The 22,594-nt window shown below is 36.5% G+C and overlaps 6 protein-coding genes across 10 annotated transcripts; 2 read left to right on the forward strand and 4 right to left on the reverse strand.

The window, feature by feature from the left end:
• Window positions 1–167: 167 nt before the first annotated feature.
• On the reverse strand, window positions 168–2,344 carry LOC18026819 (gamma-secretase subunit APH1-like). Its single transcript, XM_006410218.2, has 6 exons — window positions 2,089–2,344; window positions 1,727–1,882; window positions 1,347–1,432; window positions 851–976; window positions 608–735; window positions 168–490 (listed from the first exon to the last, which is right to left on the reverse strand). Exons 1-6 carry the CDS (start codon window positions 2,199–2,201, stop codon window positions 347–349), a joined length of 753 nt encoding a protein of 250 aa, XP_006410281.1. The 5' UTR covers window positions 2,202–2,344; the 3' UTR covers window positions 168–346.
• A 364-nt stretch (window positions 2,345–2,708) lies between these two features.
• LOC18026820 (endonuclease III homolog 1, chloroplastic) lies at window positions 2,709–5,481 on the reverse strand. Of its 4 annotated transcripts, none has more exons than XM_024161074.1 (11): window positions 5,331–5,481; window positions 5,137–5,249; window positions 4,716–4,779; window positions 4,412–4,459; window positions 4,181–4,299; window positions 3,880–3,946; window positions 3,667–3,758; window positions 3,402–3,539; window positions 3,210–3,314; window positions 2,991–3,074; window positions 2,709–2,883 (listed from the first exon to the last, which is right to left on the reverse strand). In XM_024161074.1, exons 1-11 carry the CDS (start codon window positions 5,473–5,475, stop codon window positions 2,740–2,742), a joined length of 1,119 nt encoding a protein of 372 aa, XP_024016842.1. In that variant the 5' UTR covers window positions 5,476–5,481; the 3' UTR covers window positions 2,709–2,739. The 4 variants fall into 4 exon arrangements, with proteins under 4 accessions (XP_024016842.1, XP_024016844.1, XP_024016843.1 ...); XM_024161076.1 differs by having other exon boundaries at window positions 5,137–5,243; window positions 5,331–5,476; XM_024161075.1 differs by having other exon boundaries at window positions 4,716–4,782; window positions 5,137–5,243; window positions 5,331–5,476.
• A 1,492-nt stretch (window positions 5,482–6,973) lies between these two features.
• LOC18026821 lies at window positions 6,974–9,179 on the reverse strand. The gene is made up of 2 exons (XM_006410220.2): window positions 9,066–9,179; window positions 6,974–8,465 (listed from the first exon to the last, which is right to left on the reverse strand). Exons 1-2 carry the CDS (start codon window positions 9,094–9,096, stop codon window positions 7,060–7,062), a joined length of 1,437 nt encoding a protein of 478 aa, XP_006410283.2. The 5' UTR covers window positions 9,097–9,179; the 3' UTR covers window positions 6,974–7,059.
• A 280-nt stretch (window positions 9,180–9,459) lies between these two features.
• LOC18026822 lies at window positions 9,460–10,818 on the forward strand. Its single transcript, XM_006410221.2, has 2 exons — window positions 9,460–9,786; window positions 10,519–10,818. Exons 1-2 carry the CDS (start codon window positions 9,619–9,621, stop codon window positions 10,564–10,566), a joined length of 216 nt encoding a protein of 71 aa, XP_006410284.1. The 5' UTR covers window positions 9,460–9,618; the 3' UTR covers window positions 10,567–10,818.
• Window positions 10,819–12,039: 1,221 nt separating this feature from the next.
• Window positions 12,040–15,923, forward strand: LOC18026823 (calcium-dependent protein kinase 24). 2 transcript variants are annotated; one of them, XM_024161073.1, is made up of 8 exons: window positions 12,040–12,126; window positions 13,596–13,723; window positions 13,801–14,065; window positions 14,140–14,263; window positions 14,357–14,653; window positions 14,729–14,844; window positions 14,950–15,351; window positions 15,426–15,923. In XM_024161073.1, exons 1-8 carry the CDS (start codon window positions 12,064–12,066, stop codon window positions 15,690–15,692), a joined length of 1,662 nt encoding a protein of 553 aa, XP_024016841.1. In that variant the 5' UTR covers window positions 12,040–12,063; the 3' UTR covers window positions 15,693–15,923. The 2 variants fall into 2 exon arrangements, with proteins under 2 accessions (XP_024016841.1, XP_006410285.1); XM_006410222.2 differs by lacking the exon at window positions 12,040–12,126 and having other exon boundaries at window positions 13,258–13,723.
• Window positions 15,924–16,068: 145 nt separating this feature from the next.
• LOC18026824 (probable E3 ubiquitin-protein ligase ARI7) lies at window positions 16,069–21,541 on the reverse strand. Its single transcript, XM_006410223.2, has 15 exons — window positions 21,096–21,541; window positions 20,016–20,140; window positions 19,703–19,808; window positions 19,521–19,611; window positions 19,243–19,415; window positions 18,621–18,725; window positions 18,439–18,527; window positions 18,163–18,270; window positions 17,911–18,001; window positions 17,721–17,810; window positions 17,581–17,628; window positions 17,264–17,335; window positions 17,074–17,173; window positions 16,860–16,986; window positions 16,069–16,566 (listed from the first exon to the last, which is right to left on the reverse strand). The coding sequence occupies exons 1-15, from the start codon at window positions 21,264–21,266 to the stop codon at window positions 16,377–16,379; spliced, it is 1,686 nt and encodes a 561-aa protein (XP_006410286.1). The 5' UTR covers window positions 21,267–21,541; the 3' UTR covers window positions 16,069–16,376.
• Between the last annotated feature and the right edge of the window lie 1,053 nt (window positions 21,542–22,594).

The raw sequence follows: 22,594 nt of genomic DNA on the forward strand, positions 1-22,594 counted from the left end.
AATTTATCGGAATTTGAATTGTTAGCTATTGTTGGTTTAGCTTATTCACTCGCAACCCTTAATAAACCAGATATTTCTTCAGGGTCATTTTTAAAATAGATATTTCCCTTTTTCTGTTTTTCTCTGTAAGATTTCTCTGTTCAAGATAATTTAGGATCATAATTGCGTCAAGGGAAAAACATGACATTTAAGTTTCGACGCAATTAGGGGATAAAACCAAATGAGCTATGCAAGCAAAGCAGAAAAAAACCAAGTCAGGAGAGATCAGAGGATGCTAAAGACCGTTCAAGTGTAAGAAGTTTTTACAGACAAAACCTAAAGAGTCAGAGTCTGACGCCAGATTTTTTTACCGAGAAGGGTCGCTTTGATTCCGGCTTTCTTTCAACCTTTGCCAAACCATTTTTCCACAGTGCAAAAGAGTCACAGATGCCACAAGGTAAAGAAGAGGAACGCCGATTACACAACCTTCCGATGCAAAATTCACCAATGTCTGGTAACCACCAACCAAAAACACAAACGATTAAGTTTACAGGAACCAAAAAAAAAATTGCATTAGCCTATCATCCTAATAAGCAAAGGAAAGTTTGAGAATTATCTGAGATCATACCAACATTCCAGCAGCAAGGTGTATGACTGGAACTATTCCTTGATCTACTTTGTTCCCTTTTGCATATCCTTCGAAAGCAATGACCATCGAGAATGTGTGGATCGTGACAAATGCAAGAGCAATGATTGCTGTAAGACGTGGTGGAAAAACTTCAACATTAAGTACTAGTCTACTAGACAAATTCAAACCACCAGCGACTCTGCTAAAAAAAAAAAATACAGGACTTGGGTTCAGTTGACTCACCAGAGACGAGAAAAAATGGCACCTTTGAACATCTATCGACATAGAATGTGGCCGGACCAAATGCCGGCGTTAAGAGGCTCAAACAAAAGAAGACAGCATGAGCCACACCATGACCTAGACCACCAGCTGCAAGCAATTGACTGGAATAGTCTTAGATCATGTCAAAGAGTAAGAAATGAGATGTACAACAGCTGCCTAGTGGTTATAGGTTCCTTTTTAGCTTCAGCTATATTGTTATTTGACCTACTCTTTAGTATTCTCCTTCTCTACTTGCTCGAGCTTCTGACAAGCTTTAAGATCAAGGCAGATAATACATCTGAGTAAATCCTATTCTAGATCAAGATACTTTGCAGCCCATTTATTTCAATTTGTTCTTTTTAAGACAACACAAGTTGTGTTGTCCAACCTGATAACGTAGACTAACACAAACGCAGCAGATAATAAACAATGAACTTAGCATGAATCTCGGCCAAAAAAAAAAAACAGGAAAGCGTACCTAGAGCAATCTGCAGCTTATCAGTGAGAAACAAGCGGGGCCTTGAGATCCGGTCCGCAAAGGAATCCAAGACATCCTCAAGCCTCCTTGAGCATAATAAGAACACAAAGACATGTTTTCAGAACAAACTATACAACCTATCTGACTAATCATACATGTATTTCCCCGTTAAACTACATCATCGGATTAACAAAGTTATGATGGGCCATGTACATACTTAGTCCAATATCAAAAAAGCGAAACAGTATGTAGCTCTAGCTCAAAAGAAAAAGATCAACAAGGATATAATATTCACAACACTCAAAACGGGGAAGATAAAACTGTTAATGATCATCTTATACGAAGAAGAACAGAAGCAACTCTACAATATAATTACTTACTTGTAAACCTTCCAGAAAAGAAAGCGAAGACCTTCCTGGAAACAAACAGAGGAGAGAACAAGCAAAGCATAAGGCCACCAGACATTGGCTTTGAGAGGAAGGAAAGGCCTCCACAGTCCCGACAAGATGATCAGGCTCACAAGCCACAGCAACGTACTGCATTACATTCACCAAAAAAAATCTATCAATCAAAGCCATAATCAGGTTTGATTCCAAACCCTAAAGCAGACCCGACGAGATCCATCGCCCAAACAATTCGAAAAGCAAAAGGACCAAATCGAATCGAATCGAATCGAAATCTCATCACATCGATAGCAAAACAGAATCAGGAAGTTCCAGAGAAATTGTGAAAAGAAAGAGACCTGGAGAGAACAGTGAGGATGAGAAAGGGCTTTCTGGAGATGACGGAGACGAAGAGAGAAAGAGACGGTCCCAGAGCCACCAGCGCGTAGCCGATCCCCGCCGCGACCGTCATGCCTCTCACACTTTCAGATGATCAAATCCAGACGTCGTAGACCGTAAAATCAAATCAATTGACAAAATGGTTTATGATTTTGCGGAAAAAAAATCTCCCTTTTGTCTTTTTTTGTCTTCTTTAAATTGAAAATCACTGAAAGGCTAAAGCTTTGCACTTTTCAATGTCTCTCTATACTGAAAAGACAAAAGAAGTGCCTTTAGATTACAACAGTGATCTCTAGCCTCTACAGATAAAAAAAATTTAGTAAATTCATTGTGTTCTCAAAATGGATCTCATCACTTTCATAACAAAATCTAACGAATGTTGTTGTTCAATCTTTATTCCAGAGCTTAGAAAGAAATAGTGACTAAGCTCTAATCAAATAATCTAGACGATTGAGTAGTGAGAGAGAAACATTTTAAGAAACATTTTTCTTGCCATCCTCAAAAATGCTAAAAACAGTTTCCTGGGATGCAATTCATCTTTTCAGAAGGAAAAAAAAATTACAAAATGGTTTTTTTTTTGTTTTCAAAATACAAAAGGCCCAGGTTTTGGATCACAGTTCTTTGCTTTGCTTAGACTTCTTCAACTTGGATGATGGACTTGATGCCTCTTTGAATGCAGCAGGACAAAGCTTAGTGACACTGCAGGTTTCGCAACGAGGTCTTAGTGGTGTGCAAATCGTTTGTCCAAATCCCACCTACACAAAATTTCAGACAAGTCAAAGAATCAAGAAGAGGAGGACGATTGATTTGTATGGTCTCATGTGTTGTCTTAAGGCAGAAGAATTGGTGAAAGATGACGCACCAAAAGCGGGTTAATGGCAACCCATTCTTCCTTTGGAAGCCATTGTTGCAAAGCTACTCTTGTTTCCTCTGGAGACGAAGTTTTCTATCAAATCACACAGATTAAGAATGGTTGACAAAAGAGAAGGCAAACACGAAAATCAACACTAGTAGAAACCATCTTTGCTTGATTCGTCACGATACAACTTCTGACTGAAACAAACTTGGGACTTGGGAGTACCTGTTTGGTTCCTGGTCGAGACACCCAACCAAGTCGATTGCAAATACGATGGACATGTGTATCTACACAAATACCTTGAACATCATTCCATGCTATATGCAGAATCTGTCATGTGGCAACAAAAGAAAACTTTGACAAGCCATGTATCTATCTCACAAGATAGGTAACAAATAGATCTTGGGTCAATTTTACCAGATGGGCCATCTTGGGACCAATCCCCGGAAGCGCAAGTAGATCGTCTAAAGAGCTTGGAATGTCTCCGTTATATTTCACTAGACAGATTTTGGCTATCTTCTTCATATACGTAGCCTTCCTTGTATAAAATCCAACCTGGAAGTAATGGCAAACTGTTAAAACTCATAACCAAGATTTTACCGTGAAAAAAGAACCTTGCCTTTTATAGTCTCTCATTCATTTCATCGTTTCCCACTATTTGAGAAACTGGCATGAAAATTACCGGGTAGATGAGTTCTCTTAGAGTTGATTCATCAGCTTTGTCAACAGCTTCGGGCGTGAGAAGGCCGTTCTGATGAAGACGATGTATTGCAGCTGCATGTTGAATGTGTCTGAATAGTTAGTATGCATTTATAATCAGGAAACTTTTAAAATGCAGATAATATAAGTGTATACCAGAACGTGGAAATATATTCTTTAACAACACAAAACTCACCGTTATTCACTTCATCTTTTGTCTGACTTGAAAGAAGTGCTCCTAGCAAGACAGCGAATCTTCTTTCCTAGATAAAGCCAACAAAACATGATCAGTAACGAAACAAGAAGAGGAGAGTTTTGTAAGCTATTCACTAGCAAAAACGTACATCCAAATTTATCAGAAACATGAGAGGAAAGATGTAAATGTGCTTTGTATGGTAAACAGAAAACCTCAAGAGTAAAGAGCTAGCAACTCAGTGTATCTCATAGCATGCTTCCACAGAAAAATCCAGTCACTAAATCGAGGAGAAAAAGTGTACCGTGGGAGGTAGAAAGCTTCCTGCTTTATCACATCCCATAGAATCCACTGGTGCGTCTTCAGAGGATCTCATTTGACGAATACCCTCGAGCACTTTTACCCAGTTTTCAGGCGCATTCCCTAGATTAAAACCATGAGATTAATACAACAGCAGTTGCTGTGAGTGAAGAAATCGGTAAAGTAGAAACCTCAACAACCTTATCATTAAGGGACTTGCTGCGTGATAACATACCTGCTGTTTTGACTGAAGTGACAGTGATGCTGGTTTCCGTTGACCTCCCTGCAATAACTTAGGTAAGGAATCTCTCTTGGCCATTTAAGGAAAGGGCTAAAGAATATGCTTGATGATAAAACATTTCCCACCAACTTTTTTTTTCATATAGAATCTGTAATAACTTTCAGTTACGAGTACAGGTTCTATTCGTATGGAAATTAGTCAGGTTCTTTGGCTGTTTCTTTCTAATCCAGAGACTGAAATTAAGTTTACTGAATGATCAGGAATATGTAAATTCTGAGTTGTACAAAGTGAGACTTACTGGATGAAGAAGATCTAGTATTCTTTTTGTAAGCAAATTCTTCTATATCAGGTAATCGACATAGCTGCTGCATCATTAAGTACGAGAAGACAAAAATACTTTAAATAAATCGACACATAAGACACAAAAAATAATAACACAAACAAGGTGATGTGTACTCATATAACATACGAAACACACACTAATCAAGGTTTCTCACTCATTTGCTGAAGCATAATCATAGCAAAAACCAAAGCAACAAATACACTCCAGTCACTAACAAAGTAAGACTCACACCCACGAAATTACAACACTTGATCATCAAAGGAAAGGCAATCTTGATCAAAGGAAAGGCAATCTCTAGAGCCCTAGTCTACAAAATGAGGGGAATCATGCAAAGCTTACCTTTTTTCTCTCAAATAAGGTAGAAAAGGAAACTTACTTTCTGGGTATTAATGCAGGAATCTTTCTCCAGAGGCTGAAAAGCTTCCTGTTTTAGCCTTTTCTTCCGGGTATATACTCGAGTCTCCGACCCAGAAGCTGGTTTGGCTGGTTCTGGTGCAAGGTACAAGTTACGCAATGGAACACAAAATTTTCGAGGAAGTTATAAACAGAGAAGAGGGAGGGAAAGAGAACCTGGGTCGGAATCCGGGAGAGAGTGTTGTTGGGTGGGTTTAGAGGAAGACACAGTTCCGTAATTTAGGTGATTCATGGTTCGAATTCGAGAAAACCGAGCGGCGTTGTGGAGGGTAGAAGAAGCGGCTCCGTTAACGAGAATCATAGAAGAATCCGTAACTTTAACGAATTACAAACATTTATTTTTGTTTTTATGGGGAAAAATATCAAAAAATACCTTATTTATTTAATTTTTGGAAAAATCATTCACGAAATTTTAGCGTTGTCAGAAACTCACAAACTATTTTTTCGATGTATAAAAATACATAAGTTTTTTAAAGTTTCATTTCCCCCCTCTAATTTCACGGCCGTTAACAGACATAACAGAATCAATAAACAGCGATAATTTTTTGTAGGAAAAAATGCTAAAAAAATACATCAACTATTTAATTTTGTCCAGAACCCACACAAACTTTTTGCATTACCAGAAATCCACACAGACTATTTTTTTAATCTATAAAAATACACAAACTTTTTAAAATTCTATTTTTCCTCCTCAAGTTTCACAGTCGTTATGTTAGTTTTTTGTAACACGTGCTAACTACTCTAGGAGTGATATCATTGTTACCCTTAGAAAATCTTCAAATTGATTTGGGGTAGAAAAATCTACACCCTAATTTTTCTCTCTCTTTTAGAAATTGAGTGAAATCGGTTGAAAAATATGGTTGGTAGTATAAATCGAGTCGAAAACATTGTGTGTTGTGATATATAAGACTAATAAGAGCAATTCGAGGAGATGATGTATATGTTCTAAACATGATTTATTGCTTTATTAACCACATTTTCAACCGATTTCACTCAATTTCTGAAAAGTAAGAGAAAAAAATTAGAGTTTAGGTTTTTCTTTTTAAAGGTAATAATGGTATTAATTTGACAGTAACTAACACGTATTATAAAAAATTAATGCAGTTTTTCGATTCTGTTATGTTTATAATGACCGTGAAACTTGAGGAAGGAAAATGGAATTATAAAAAGTTTGTGTATTTTTATAGATTAAAAAAATAGTTTGTGTGGATTTCTGGCAATGCAAAAAGTTTATGTGAGTTTCTGGCAAAATTAAATAGTTGATGTATTTTTTTAGCATTTTTTCCTACAAAAAATTAACGTTGTTTATTGATTTTGTTATGTCTATTAATGGCCGTGAAATCAGAGAGGGGAAAATGAAACTTTAAAAAACTTATGTATTTTTATGCATCGAAAAAATAGTTTGTGTGGGTTTCTAGCAACGCTAAAAGTTCGTGGATAATTCTTCCAAAAATTAAATAAATGAAGTATTTTTTGGCATTTTTCTCTGTTTTTATGTCAGCAGGATTTTATTAAAAACAAAAATTAGAAAATACCAAGACCAAACTTTTCATTTTGGTCATTAGTCTCACATATAATGCTTGACACCAAAGAATCTTTTCAATTGTGTGATAGGGAAGATCAAGACTCGTAATCTCGTGGGTGAGATATAAAGAAGATCAATGACCTCGTATGTTGCCACTTGCCACAAAGCTCGTTTACCTCTTTGATTGATCCAGAACGCATACATTTATGTGTATAAATATTACATGTATTTACTATCCAGCAGATATGTAATCCAGGAACAAAATTGTGGCCAATGCAGATTGCGGTTTGGCAAGTATACACTATTTAACCGTATGATGCTGTATCCTCGGGTTATCAAACCTGTAAAAGTCTTTTGTTTTCATAGAGAATCTTCGAACAAGAAACCATCAGTGTTGAAGTCTGAGTCTATGCCTTCTCTTCCCTTAAACTCGCAAAGCCCAACCGCCTTTTCTATAGAGAAATCATTCATCAAAGCAAAGTCATCTTCTAAAAAAGTCCTCGACTTGCGGGTCATGATGAGCTTCTTAGGTGTTTTTTGCTCTCTGCATATCTCTCCACTCTCTTCTGTAGCTTCTATTGGCACCACCTTTGAAGATATTTTGCTTGATTTTCTCAACCTCGATGGCAAACTTTTGTTCCTCTTCACACTGTTCCTGATCATGGGTTGTTCGTTCTTGCTGATCTCGGATTTCTTGGTGGTGCTACTGTTGTTGCTGTTACTGCTGATTGTTCGTTTAAGTTCTGGAATCCGTGTGGGTTTCGAATTTGATCCGGGACCGTTGAACATGAGCTTTCTCTTACACCCTTCTTTGAGATCTAGCTTTCTTGTTTGGAGTTGTGCCCTCATTGATCTTGGAGAAGTACCTGGAGTTTTGGTTCCTAGTGACTTCTTTCTCCGAGGAGACATGGTGAAATGCTTCAATATATCCTCTGGTGTCCAGTCAAACTTCTGCTCAAATGGCCAGAAAAGCGGCTCCACAGCTATCTTGTTCTTTGAATTCCCATTCTCTGCAGCTTTCTCCACAGTCTTTGCCGGTATGGTTTTACTTGGACCAGATGAGCTAACCGGTGAAGGAGACACCTCTGATTCTAGTGAGAAGCTAACTTTCTTTTCGTCAGGACTCACAAAAGTGGTGGAACTAGATGACTCTTCACATGATTTTCGTGGACAAGTCTTGTTGTTGCTTGACGTTTTTGCAGAGCCTGTTCCAACATACTTCTTCTCAGCTGAGTTGCAGATTTGTCCATCCTTTCGAATGTTTTGTGAAGAACATTTTGCGTTCTTTGAACTTGTCTGGTATCTCTGATTCCCTTTGGTGGAGTTTGTGTCTTCTTGATTCAGAGACAATGAAGAGTTTGCAACATTTGATAACCAAGAGACAATCCTTTCGTCGACTGAGAAATGAAACGAGACAGACACTCTTCGTTCCTCTAGAAGAGAGGTAGGAGAGGTACAATCTGAAGACAACCAAATGGAATCGCTGTCGTCGAGACATCTCAGCTTCGTAAACTGTTTCCCTGATTCATCGATCTTTTCACGCCTTGGTTGAGGAGAAACACCTGCAGATTTGGTCCTCTTTGTGTTTGCTGTGACATCTGGAAGAGACTTTTTCCCCTGAGGAAGCCTCATGGATTCATAGTTGCCACCTGTTGATTTCGATCGAGGGAGAAGCGGTTTCGGATCACTCGTTGTGTTCTTCTTTTTCCTAATGGAGAAAGTTGATGTAACCCTCTTCACAAAACCTTTAGATCCATCTTTCCCACCTGCAAAAGACATTTTGCAGTTTTTTAAATTCTTCTCCTTTCAATCTTCAGAACCAAAGACAAAGTTGTTCCTTTTCTTTGTTTGTTTTGCTTTAGAAGCAGACCAAACCACAACATAAACACATTAGCGTGTGATTAGAGATAAACCAGAAACGGCAAATGCTAGGACAAATTCTTGGCATTTTCTGAATAAGAAAACCAGAAAATGTCAACTACTTGAAGAATGATATTAAAAAACTCTTTTAACATTCTTGATTTGTTGATGTAATAAGAATTATACATCCATTAAAAAAAACAATTAAAGAATTCGGACACACCAAGCACTAAGTGGTCTGAGAATTAGAAAGAGTCAACAACTTAGCTTTGGAAGAATATATACAAAAACCCTAAGAAAGCAATGTCTTGACCATTAACAAACAGATTTAAAATCTAATTTCACTACTCTAAAATTAAGCAGCTCTTTACTTTAAGAACCAACGCGAGCTTCGAGAATTACTCAATTCCGATGAAAATCTAGACAATGAGATAACAAATGAGTAAAATTCGTGAACGAATACGGAATTTCAAGAGACGAGAGGATGAGAAAGAGCTTGTCGTCACCTTCAGCGATTGAACGGCGAAATCTATGCATATGGAAGTGTAAAGACTAAAGAGAGAGCTGAGATAATTTTCGTGAGAATTGAGAAAAATTGATAATTGAATAGCAGAGACAAAAACTAATTTACACTTCCGCGCGATCCATATACAATTACGTTCTTCAGATTCTCCCATAGTTCAAACTTCAATACAAGGCAATATAATAATGACATTTTCAAGAACAAACTTGTGTTTGATTTTGTTTTTCGTAATTAGTAAAAAAAAAAAGTAAACATCTACGTGTCCTATTCAACAAAAACGCTAATCTTCTTCAACAAAAACTCGTAAACCAGATTTTGGGCCTATATTTTCAATGGGCCCAAGTCACGATAACTATCGCTCAAAAAATATTTGGTTTATCTAAAAAAATCAAATAATTTTTCACTGAACCGGTAGCGATCTGAGCTGCCCAACCACTCAGTCGCGTGGCTTCCCCAATTCACAGGAGAAGCTAAAACCATTGAAGAGGCGATTCGGAGAAGAGAAAGGAAAGTGAATCGAGAGAAAAGCGAAGAAGATGGGTGGAGGAATGGAAACGAACAAGAACAAGTTCATTGAGGATTGGGGATCGGCGAGGGAGAATCTCGAGCACAATTTCCGCTGGACCCGTCGCAACTTCGCTCTCATCGGAATTTTCGGCATCGCCCTCCCGATCCTCGTCTACAAGGGAATCGTCAAAGATTTCGTGAGTTCAATCTCTCTCTCGATTCGATTTTGCATTTTCATTTCTATCGAGTCAGAAATGTTCATGTTTTGTGCCCTAATTTTCTGTCTTGTTATTGTGAGAGCATCGTATGAATTTTGATTGTGTGATACATTAATTGGTTTAGCTTCTGATTCTGGTGTAGATTTGTGTGAATCAGATCAGTTCTTGTGGTGGAACGATTGGATTCCGAAAATGCATATCCGATCGTTAATTTCTTCTTTGATGGAGAATTGAGTCTTTTGTTTCATTCTTGCTTTGGTGTTCCTTCTTTATTTAACACTTTCTCTTGTTTTGATTTATCTATAGCCAAAGTAGTTGATGAATCAAGAGTGTTTCAACTGCTAATTCCTTTGTGTTTAAACTTTAAACTACCCATCCTTAAGCCTTTGATGCGTTTAACCAAGCAAAACTAGTTAACATGCTCCTAGTGCACTGTGTTCATCAGTGAGGAATACAAAAAGAGAGACTTTCTACATTCTGAATCTTAACAGTTTCTTGCTACAATCCTCAAGGTTTTTACTCCATCTTAGTTTATGATGATTGATGCTTGTATGGCATAACTTGCTAGTTGAAATTTCTATGACGATTAAAATGGAAAGATTTGTGTTAACTACTAGTTCACAGGCAATTCAGTGATGTATAATTTGTTGTCTTGTGGTTTTAACGACATTACAAGTGAAGCTAACGTGCTGAAAACTTGAATTTTGACAGCATATGCAAGATGAAGATGCAGGCAGACCACATAGAAAGTTCCTCTGAGTTTGTTTTGGAAGAACACTCTATGCAGTGTGTGTGAAAGTATCAAGAAGCTGATGCTAGAACTCGGGGGTTTTTTTTTTGGCATTTTATTCAGAATAAAAGAAAAAACATCTGAAGGATTATAGTTTCTGTTTGGAACCGTTTATCTGTATGTTTTTTTCTTTTTGTTGTCAATGGAAAAGTTTGTCTTGATTGGCAAATAAAAAACTGAAGTTTGCCTAATTTGAAATTACTTTTGTGCTGAATTTAGCATATGCTGGAGTTAAACATTTCGAAAGTGATTAAGAGCTTTGACCGCGCGCACACCCAATAAAAAGGAACAATTGAACGAAAAAATATATAAAAAGCATAGGTTTGTAAAATTTAAAACAAACGAAATTGTTATTCTGGGAGCAAAGTTTGAAAACTTTTGATATGAATCACACCAAGTGAAGTCTCAATTTAGGTGAATTTGTAAGATCACATGAAAATACATTGTAAGTTCACCTCACTAAAGAACCTTGTACATTTAAATAATCGACTTTGGTGACAGATACAAACAAGTGTCAAACAAAATACATAATACATAATGTAATACTCGTCTTGCTCTACAATTTTGAAATGTCTTCTTCGTCCAAAGATTTGTAGAAAATTTTAGGATGTTCTCATGCCACATCTTCTTTCCGCCTTCTCATATGCAGCAATACTTGAAAAAGAAATTTGACATCTGTGTAGATTATTTCCCGAGTCCCCGGCTTGGCAAGTGTGGGATTTCACTCATTTAAGTATATGAGTTCTACTTCAATCGATGATTTTCGATAATATGTTCCTCAATATTTGTTTGTTTATTGTTGCTGACTTGTTCCTCAAAATTTAGATATGATTATATTACATACTATTTCTTGTTTTAGAGTATCATAAGGGGAAATAGTCCCAAATTAAAGTATTAGATTTATAAGGATAATACTTATATTATCAAGAATATTAAAAAAAAGAATTAACTATTGTTTTTATTTTACAGAAATATTTTAGTCTCAAATTATTTTTTTTAAAGGCAATTCCGATTAAGATTTTAAAAAATTATATATGTAAAAAAGAAATCAATTTTGTTTTCTAAAAAGATAATCAGTGAAAAAAAAAAAGAAATTAGTTTTTAACAAATAAAAAAATCGTTTTAAAAGGAAAAAAAATAAATCGTATTCACCAATAGGAATTGGTTTTTTTTTGACAATTCTATCTTCTTTTTGTGGATTGTATCTTCTTTTCTTACCGTTTAAATCTTAGAAGATAAAAAAATCAGCATAGATAAAAGATGTTGAGACTTTATCCGTCACACTCTTCAAAATCGGAAAACTTTTAACATCGATCACTGAAGTAATAAACACAAGTTATTTTGTGTTCTTGTTTATGGTTTCAGATTGATTATGATTCCTACAAATTTAGGTTGTGTACATTTGTACATTTTGTTCATAACGCTACTATTGTTTTGCAGATATATTCGCCTAAATTGCAAACATTATGACGCACGAGGAACAAGATCATACTCTCAACTTTCAGAATTTAACACTCAAGGAGGTCCAGGTAACTCCTCGAAAACTAATAAGCCTAATAATTTTGAAGACGATGAGTAAAAATCTAGCTAAGTCTTTCCAAGTTAAATTAAAAAACCCCTAATCCTTCAATGATTTTGACAGAGGCTATAAAGTCTTTTATTTAGAACACTGAGATTATGAAGTCTAGTTTACTTAATTTCAGTATTGTTGTCTTTATTTTGGGCATATTATGTGGAGAATTGGTAGAATTTATGATTATTCAGGTGGCACTTATTATTAGATTTAGCAAACTTTACGAAAATCTGCCAAATTTATTGATTTACTTAGATTTTAGTTTGTTAGGTTGCCATAATTTTATCAAATTATTGAGTTTTTAACAGACTGTACATATACATTTAGCAGGTTAACAAAAATGTCAAACTTACAAGCTAATTTTGAATATGCTACTTTGCCATTGTTTTAGGTAATTATGTAGGTTTATGAGATTGATTTATTGGTTCAACTAGATTTCAAATCAATATTAAGCTAAACTTTTTAGGGTCAAAATCAGTCTCCGGTGTCAAACTTACAAGCTAAACTTACAAGTCAAAATTTATTGGTTCAACTAGATTTCAAATCAATTTTAAGACTGATTCATGGAGATGAGGGTAGAGAATAGAGTCCCACAAGTCCTCTCGAGAGAGCAGGACAAACACAAGTGGAACAAAAACTAGAAAGAAGGAGAAGGCAATGGTTAAACCAAATTGACACCAAATTTACAACAATGAAAATTTTGAAATCATATAAATGATTAGGATATTTGGGTAATTAAAATTTAGATACTATAAAAAATTCTCATATTTTATATATGTATATTCTCATATACAAATAATTGAGAGAAATAGTTTAGAGAAATTGATATTTGGATCAGCCATTAACCCCTTATATAAAACAGAGGAAAAATGGCGGGAGTAGGGAAACAGAAAAAACGAATTTTTGAAAAACAAGACCAAACAGACTGTCATAACCAAATATAGAGAGATTTCTCCATCCATCCAATCTTTTTGTTTCCCTCTCAACCTCCTGTCTTTTAGGACTTCCTCTTTCTTTCAAACAACAAACAAATAAACATAGAAAACGAAACACAAAGAAATCAAAAGAAGAGAGAAGCCCCCTAAAATAAAAATAAAAAAACAGAAGCAAAAATAAGAAAGAAAGAACTTGAGCACAAAAGCTTCTCTCTTCCTTCCCATGGGGTGCATTTGAATAAAAATTTCCTTCTTGAAAATCGCTTGATCGATTGTTAATAATCGATCAATCGTGTCGTTGGATATAATTATTCCCCTTAAAAAAAAAGAAAAAACAAATCCCATGGGAAGCTGTGTTTCGTCGCCATTGAAAGGTTCTCCTTTTGGTAAGAGACCGGTAAGAAGGCGAAACAGTAGTAGTAGCAAAACATCATCCTCTAATCCTCGTTTCGATTCTTCAACTAATCTTTCCCGGAGATTAATATTCCAGCCACCAAGCCGTGTTCTTCCCGACCCTATTGGTGATGGAATCTTCCTCAAGTATGAATTGGGCAAAGAGTTAGGCCGTGGTGAATTCGGAGTCACTCATGAATGCATCGACATCACTACTCGAGAAAGGTAATAACTTTCCTCTGTTTTTTTATACCCATCTTGAGAAGTTTGATTCTTTTGTATTCTAAAACAAAACCGGACAGGTTTGCGTGTAAGAGGATATCAAAGGAGAAGCTAAGGACGGAGATAGACGTTGAGGATGTGAGAAGAGAGGTTGAGATCATGAGATGTTTACCAAAACATCCAAATATTGTTAGCTTCAAAGAAGCTTTTGAGGACAAAGACGCGGTTTATCTTGTCATGGAGATTTGTGAAGGAGGAGAGCTTTTTGACCGTATTGTCTCTAGAGGGCATTACACTGAACGTGCCGCTGCTTCTGTCGCTAAAACCATTCTTGAAGTTGTCAAGGTTTGATCAAGAAAAATCTCTTTTTGTGTAAAATCGTTTGGTTCTTTGGTCTTAAAAGTTTATGGTTTGTGAAGGTGTGTCATAAACATGGAGTGATTCATCGTGATCTTAAACCCGAGAACTTCCTCTTTTCAAACGATACCGAGACTGCACAACTCAAAGCTATTGACTTTGGTCTCTCCATTTTCTTCAAACCCGGTACTAATATCTCATCTCTATCGTGTATAACATCAAAGAAGTTTTGAGTCTTTTATGTTGTTTTCTTGAAGAAAAAAAAACTTGGTTTTGCAGCCCAGCGGTTCAACGAGATTGTAGGAAGTCCTTATTACATGGCTCCAGAGGTTTTGAGAAGAAATTACGGTCCTGAGATCGATGTTTGGAGTGCTGGTGTTATACTTTATATCTTGCTTTGTGGTGTCCCTCCGTTTTGGGCAGAAACAGAGGAAGGAATCGCGCACGCGATTGTGAAAGGGAACATCGATTTCGAGAGAGATCCGTGGCCAAAAGTCTCAAATGAAGCCAAAGAACTCGTTAAGAACATGCTTGATGCAAATCCTTATAGCCGACTCACAGTTCAAGAAGTTCTTGGTAATTACATTTCATTACCAAGATTTAATACGATTAGTTAACGGCATCACCTGATCGATGAATTATGTTTTGTAGAACATCCATGGATCCAGAACGCAGAGAGAGCACCAAATGTGAATCTTGGAGATAACGTCAGGACCAAGATTCAACAGTTCTTGTTGATGAACAGGTTCAAGAAGAAAGTCCTCAGGGTATATCTATAAAAGTTTCTTGATTTTTCACAAGGATTATGAATTTACTTTAACCTTCGACTCATAAAATTTGTTACTGATCATATGGGGAAATCAATCATTCAGATCGTAGCTGACAATCTACCAAACGAGGAGATAGCTGGGATAGTACAGATGTTTCAAACGATGGACACAGATAAGAACGGTCACTTGACTTTTGAGGAACTAAGAGATGGTCTGAAGAAGATTGGACAAGTTGTCCCTGATGGAGATGTGAAGATGCTAATGGATGCAGCGGATACTGATGGAAATGGAACGTTGAGCTGTGAAGAGTTTGTGACACTGTCAATACATTTGAAGAGAATGGGTTGTGATGAGCATTTGCAGGAAGCATTCAAGTACTTTGACAAGAACGGGAACGGATTTATCGAGCTAGATGAGCTCAAAGAAGCTCTTTTCGATGATAAGCTAGGCCACGGTAGTGACCAGTGGATCAAAGATATCTTCTTTGACGTCGATCTCAACAAGGTAAAATGAGCAAGATTCATTGAGTTTCTTACAAGTTTTGATGTGAGATTTGTAACATGTTTTTCTGGTGACAGGATGGACGGATAAGCTTTGATGAGTTTAAGGCGATGATGAAATCAGGGACGGACTGGAAAATGGCGTCGAGGCAGTACTCGAGGGCGTTATTGAATGCTTTGAGCATCAAGATGTTCAAAGAAGATTTTGGGGATAATGGTCCTAAATCACATTCCATGGAGTTCCCTGTAGCAAGGAAGAAAGCTAAACTACTTGATGCTCCCAAGAACAAATCAATGGAGCTTGTCCACTCCAAAACCTATAAACCCTCAGGTCTAAGAAACTAAAGAAGAAAAATGATAAAGAACAGATCTCTCTGATTTTCTTTTTAATGTGTTTGCTTTTGGTGCTACAAATGACAAAGAACTGTGATTTACTGGGCTTAAAGTTGAGTTTTCATCATTTTCCTTTAAAACTCGTTGATCACAATGGAAATGAAAACAAAAGAGAGCATAGAAACAATCATATATATCAAGTTGTAGTAGCATCAACAATGGTGTCACTCTTGTAAGTGTAACATTTTTTTTGAGCTGTAAACAAGTAGAAACTCTTGTATCAAATTTGGATATAAAATCTTACAATTAAACACCAAAAATATTCAATACAGAACACTTTCTTGAGATGTATAACTTGAATTCAATATTACAAACATAGAATGGTCAATTAAAGCCAAACACATACCAGGTACCATTTGCTTCTTTTTCTTTAAAACCAGATACAAGAGGTCATTGGATTTGGTTTCACAGATATTGCCATAGCAGAACAGATGACAGAAGCAAAGTTACAATGTGTGTAGAGATAACAAACATTCTTTTACACTATACAATCCAAACCCACACACACACACACACATAAGACAGGAATTAGAGTTTCACCTATGCGAGTGCAGTTTGGGTTTTATCTTTGATCGTGTGCATTATCCAAATGACCAAAGAAACTGCTGGAAGTAATCTTAAGACCATACATTATTATCAATTGTCATCTGGGTTTCTGTTGGATCCACCAGTTCTGGTACTTCCTTTGCCTTTACCTCTTGTTTTGCTACTGCCACCTGTTGATTTAGAGCTTGTTGATTTGCTGCTGCAAGCCGCGTGTGAGTCTACATCAGCAAGTCCGTTCTCCAGAGCTTTCACCAGATTCTCAAAGTAGTTTTTTGTAACGCTGTAAAAATGCAACAATGTAGACGCACTGCTTTAGCTTTCCGCAAACTTGTCAATGGTAAGCAGAATCTTGCGTTGAAAGTCTCGACTAGGTGAGGGAGCTACTTCAGAAAACTACCATAGGACCTGACTATGACCCTTAAACATAATGAAAGGCTTCATTGCTTTATATATAGCAGACTTATGTCATCTATCTTGGTCTAGGGTTTGCACAGATCTGTCTGAAGATCTGAAGCACGTTCTTCTTCTACTCACTCAAACAACATGATAGATGTATGAAGACAAAACGCTTACCTGGTCAAACCAGCGAGTTTCGTCCGGAAATCATTGAAATCTTTTGATGGGCCTTCCGCATTGAGAAATTGAAGCAAGTCCTTCTCTACGCATTGATGGAGCCTCTCCAAACCTGACTCAGCTTCCCCTGAACAATACGAGAAAGTTAAGCTGCTTCTGAAGCAATGAGCCACAATATAACGTTCTGTACGAATCCACACACAAGGGTTCTCACCTTGCAAATACTCGAAAAACTGTCGCTTTGCATGTTCATGATCAGGTAGGTAGTATCCATATGCATATGTCCATTTCAAGACTCGCCTACATTCGATGATCTGCGGTTGTTGAATCTCATGAGAAACTGTTATGAAAAAAATGCAATGGAAAATTCTCACTTAGTTATCTAAACACTTTTATCTGCTAACCTGAAGCCAAGCTTCTAAGATGAATTTGAGCTGAGATTCTGGAGTGCACTGTTTATCACTAAGCTTCTCAAGCTGGGGGGAGTTGAGATAAAGTCAAATATAGATAACAGAATATGATAAACAGCCAAACCTTCAACTTTCAAAATATTTTCTGAAAACAGAACCTCCCTCCCATGGATAAACAAAAGAGTTCCAAATGCATGCCAGTACTTACAACAGATACATGAAAAACTTAAAAAGCAGACCAACGACTATAACTCACTAACATTAAGAGATTCAGAAAACCATAAAATTCCAAAGAACATAACAATTCTTACATTATGCGTCTGCAATTGCTGCAGATCCGTCTGAGCCTTTTGCCTCGACTGCCAAATCACAAAAAAAAAAAAAAAAAAAAATTCAATAATGAAGGGCTACACAACTTCCGTAGGCATAAGAGGTATAGCATTGTGCAGACCGTTTGATTGCTTGCCCAACGTTCATAATAATGTGTGTATCTCTCTAGTGAATTTTTTGCCATCTCTCTCCTCCTTTCAGTCTCATCATACTAAAATAGAGGAAGATGAACCCACATCAATAATCAAAAACATCCGCTCAAATGACTGAAGAAATACCAGAAAAGATCAAATAAGTACCCGAGGTCTTACCTGTCCTTCTTGCTTGGCCACCTCGTACCGGTTACAAGCATAAAAACCACCAGTTCTTTCCCCATGATCCATCCATGCACCAAGACAAAGCCTATACGGATAATTATATACACACCATCATTAGTATTGCTTGCACTTCTGTCACAAGATTAAACTGTACGGCATTGAAGAGAACACACTTGTAGTACAAAATTGCAGAAAAATAGTAACAACCACACCAAGACATTGTTAGAGACAGAGATGAAGCATTACCAACAAAATTCATATTTACAAGGCGGTGTACAAGTCATATGCATACAGCCCTGATTTTTTTCTATCGGCCGCTTGCATCTTGGACAAGGCTTTGAATTGGCAAGTATCCTGGTCATAACAAGGCAAAGTTTGATTAGCAAGAAATATAAGAAAATTGAAGTGCTACAGAGTTAGCAAAAAATCTAAGGTGGTAAAATATATTTCTCTCTCTGTAAAAGCCAGAGACCAGGGATCAGGTAGAAGAGTATAAGATAAAGATACAGATAGAGTGTATACCAATTCATATTCTCAGATTCTGCGCTGTTCTTTAATATCCATTTTGAAACTGTGCTACAATCCACAGGTCGGTGAGCCTCCTCCGTGCACTAAAATTCAGATTTAAGACAGAGCCATGGTCAAAAAAAGAAAAGGAATATTTAGGAGAAATCAAATTAGTGGCCTTTGACTCAAGAACTTACATTCCAGCAAAAGCTAAACGAGCACAAGCAGGAAACATCATAATTTCCAGAGCCAGCAGCGAAATCAATCGCATAATCACACCCCGGGGCAGGACACCACTTCATCTGAACAATATAACCAAAGCAGAAGCACCATCAGGATTACCAACATTACTTTGTAAGAATAAATATGGAGAGCGACTTATATAAGTTGAAACGCTGCTCAACCCAAAGACATAGGAGATAGTTCAAGAACGCGAAAAAAACATTATGCAAAATCATGAAAATGAACAAAACCTTCCAACAACACTAGTAACATGTTACAAAAGCTAACTTCATTTTGAATTTCAACCACTCAACAAATATAGAGAAAATCAAAGCTTCAGGGTGCTCAACAGAAAGAAACCAATACTCCCCGGAAAATAGTATCAATTAAAGGAAAAATAGGAAGGAGAATACAAAGTTTCAAGTAATATGATATGATATCTCAATAGACAGGATTACCAAAATATTGCCTAGAATGGTATAAAGTTGATATTAAAAGGTTATTTAAATATGTAAAATACAAGAGCCCACTGTATCAACAAATTACTCTGGGTGGTGAATAATGTATTTTGATATAAATTATCTAGGTAGCCTTTACCTTTCTGTTGTCTTCAACATAAGACCTAAGAAAATATCTATTGTACTTCTCCTTGTCTTCTTCAGACGCTAATTTGTCAACCATATCATGACCAACAGCAGCAAGACAAGATGGGTCAGGGCACCTTAGCATCAAACATCCCGGGCCATCATTAATGGTTGTGCTGATGTAACCTGCAAAAGCATACATTGTAAAAGGTAACCTACCACACAACAAATATTGAAGTAGAAAGGATGAACGAATCCTGAGGATGCTAATGGGAGAAAGATAGAACTAACCTGTCCAGCACGTAGTGCAGAAAGGATGGCCACAAGAAACTGTAGCAATTTTCTCAGGAGGGTATGAATCGAAACAAATTCCACATGTAAGCTAAAACACCAGATAATGTATCAGCGAGACATGAATTATCAAGCGAGACATATGTAAAACCACTTCAGTTTCTACAATTCAAAGGACATACTTCTATGTCATCAGATGGTGGAACAACAGGACTTTCCAATAGGCCAACAGTATTCCGGACTCTCTCTTCGTCCGCAAACCATTCATCATGAACTTTACCAACACTCCTGAAATGAGTAGTTTCTCAACGCATCAGAAAGCTAGCATAATCACACATATGACCATGGATATATAGAGATCATTTGATATCATCACCCGGAAAGAAAAAGTTGTTTCGAGACAAGTTGAAAATAAATAAGGAAGCAGATATATACAAGTGAAAGATGAGAAACACATAGTGCTAATATCAAACAGTAAATGTCAAAGGCGTTTACCAGTGATAGTGACGAAGCAGAATACTCGCTTCGACTTCATTTATGGAGAGGACGACGGAAACTCGTTCAATATCATCCATCTGGTGCCTGAGAATATCTTCTTCCCTCAGAACACAAAAATTTTTCTGGAAAAGAAACCATGTTACAACAATGATGGGTCAATGATCATATAAAAATAAGAGTAGACGACTAACTTACAAAAAAAAATAGAGGGGAGTGAGCATAACGCTACTAGAAGACATGAAAGTGCCAGCCGATTATGCAGTTAACAGTGCAGTTTCAAAGACGTAAAAGCTATAGCCAGGGAGTGCAACAAACAATTTAAGAATATGATTTAAGAAGAGCTTCTATACTAAAGGGGTCCTCTTAAAAAGACCATAAAACAAAGAAGACCAAAACCGACAATTAAACTAGAGAACCAAAGAATCGCGTGCGCATAAGAGACCAAAACCGACAATGTAACTATAGCAGCTATGCTTCAATCACGTACACGTACAGTCAAAGTAATATATAGGAACGGAAACCAAAAAAAAGAACAGTTTACCGAGGAGTTTCGAAGCAGGGTAAACAAAAACTCATGAGAAATGTATCAGATGGCAAAACGTGCTGTAAATATCCATACTTTTGTCAAATAAACCAGAGCTAATTCACCAAAACCAATCAATATCATCACAATGCCATCAACAGAACTTTTTTTTTTTCCTTGCTGCATCACTCAGAAGAACATGCATGGCATGAAAAATGCAAAGGTCTAAAATTAGCAATTATCCTTTGATGCTTGAGCTAAACACTCCCCAAACTAACAAAGTAAAGGGCAACAACCACTCTCATAATTCAACAGCCAAAGTCCCCCAATTACTGAGTAATGTAATCAACGAAATGTTACTAGGTACTTTGTTAAGAGTACACTCCAAAGTAAAAACTAAGAATTTATCATAAAAAGCCCAGATTTTCAAAATTTGCCATCACCCAAGCCATTAAAACATACACAAGTTGTAAAAGCAATAGCTTCAACACACCACAGCAACTGAAGAAGCAAATCAACAAAGTAGAAACCAAAATTTAAACACAAAACCTCACCTGAGAGCGATGCGAGGCGATCATGGCAGAATCGTCAGCGTCTTCCTCAACAAACCCGTAATCTGGTTCCCCATCATCACTATCGTTATAGTCATCGGTGCCGCCGCTGTAGAAATCATCCTCCCCTGACTCCATATCGTGCGCATCGAGCATGTCTTCTTCGGAATCCATGATCAACGAAACCCCAAAAGACAAAGGTACGAGATTTGGAGGAATTAGATGAAAACCCCTCTTCAATTCAAATTAGGGTTTGTCGGAGAGAGAGTCGCAGCTGGGGAAGTAGCAAGCAACGAGCTTTGATGTGGATTTCAGCTTGGTAATGAAATGAAAAAAAGTATCCAAATTTTGTTGTGGTGTAATCGAAATCGAGGGAGGGAATCTACGAGACTGGATCGGTTGGGTTTGCGATTACTGGAATAGAGTGTAGACTCACATTACCCATTTCTTTTCATAAAGGCAAAAACAAAATCTGTCATAACAAAAAGGAAATGATTTTCGAGTAAAATACAAATGTAGATTTTCGTTTTCTTACTTTTGGGACAAAGTAATCGTTTCTGGTTCCGTATAAAATTTTACAAGATGTATATTTATTTAATTAAAAATTTAGAGAAAGTATTTTTCTCTTTTTTTTATAACCAAAAAATGATATTTTTCTTTACCTGAACTTTTTATATACAACTGTGTTCTCTCATATATTCATCGATTACAATTGATGATAAAAAGAAAATAAAAAATTCCTCCATTATAATTCCAGAACACATACGTTACTTGATTAACATTGGGCTGATGACATGAGTCATGAGTGCAATAGTCAAAAACAATTATAAAGACAATTTCTTATCATTCTAATTTTAATTTCAAACAAAAGTTAACACATTATAGTATTTGTTAACAGAAAAAAATATTGTTTTAGGGAGTCAGCCACAAATATTCTTCTTCCTACTTAACTATATATGACGTGCTTTCTCACATCCTCTAGATCTTAGATGTTATAATTGAGAATATATCTCGAGAATGTCTGCCAAATCTATAGTGAGATGCTGCTGTGTCAAAACTGACATATATAACAAAAAAAAAAAAAACATAAACACATAAAAGATCTCTATTTTCTTTCTTGATCATATATAGAAGACATTTTATCCAAGGACTTTTGATATCCACCGGTCCAAACGTTAATGGGTAGCTCACTTACTAAACAGGTGTACTTGTCAACAAAACCCAAATTCTCAGAGCTAAAATATTTGGTACCTTCTACTTTGGATGATTTCTTTTCCATTATGGTTCTTTCGAAACCTTTATACTAAGGAAGCATAGGTTCCAACTCTTCACCCCTAATTAGATGCTCCAAGTTACCGATAATGCATGTGATTCTGTAGTTTGGAACGAATAGAGAAGAACAAGATGGAAAAGTATTGACAAAGAGTGGATCACAAAAGTCTATTGAGCATGCCTTTGGCCAAAAACATGATTGAATACTGAAGCCAGTTGATTTTAAATTT

The sequence above is a fragment of the Eutrema salsugineum genome, unplaced genomic scaffold (assembly GCF_000478725.1).
Source record: "Eutrema salsugineum unplaced genomic scaffold, Eutsalg1_0 scaffold_10, whole genome shotgun sequence".
Lineage (NCBI taxonomy): Eukaryota > Viridiplantae > Streptophyta > Magnoliopsida > Brassicales > Brassicaceae > Eutrema > Eutrema salsugineum.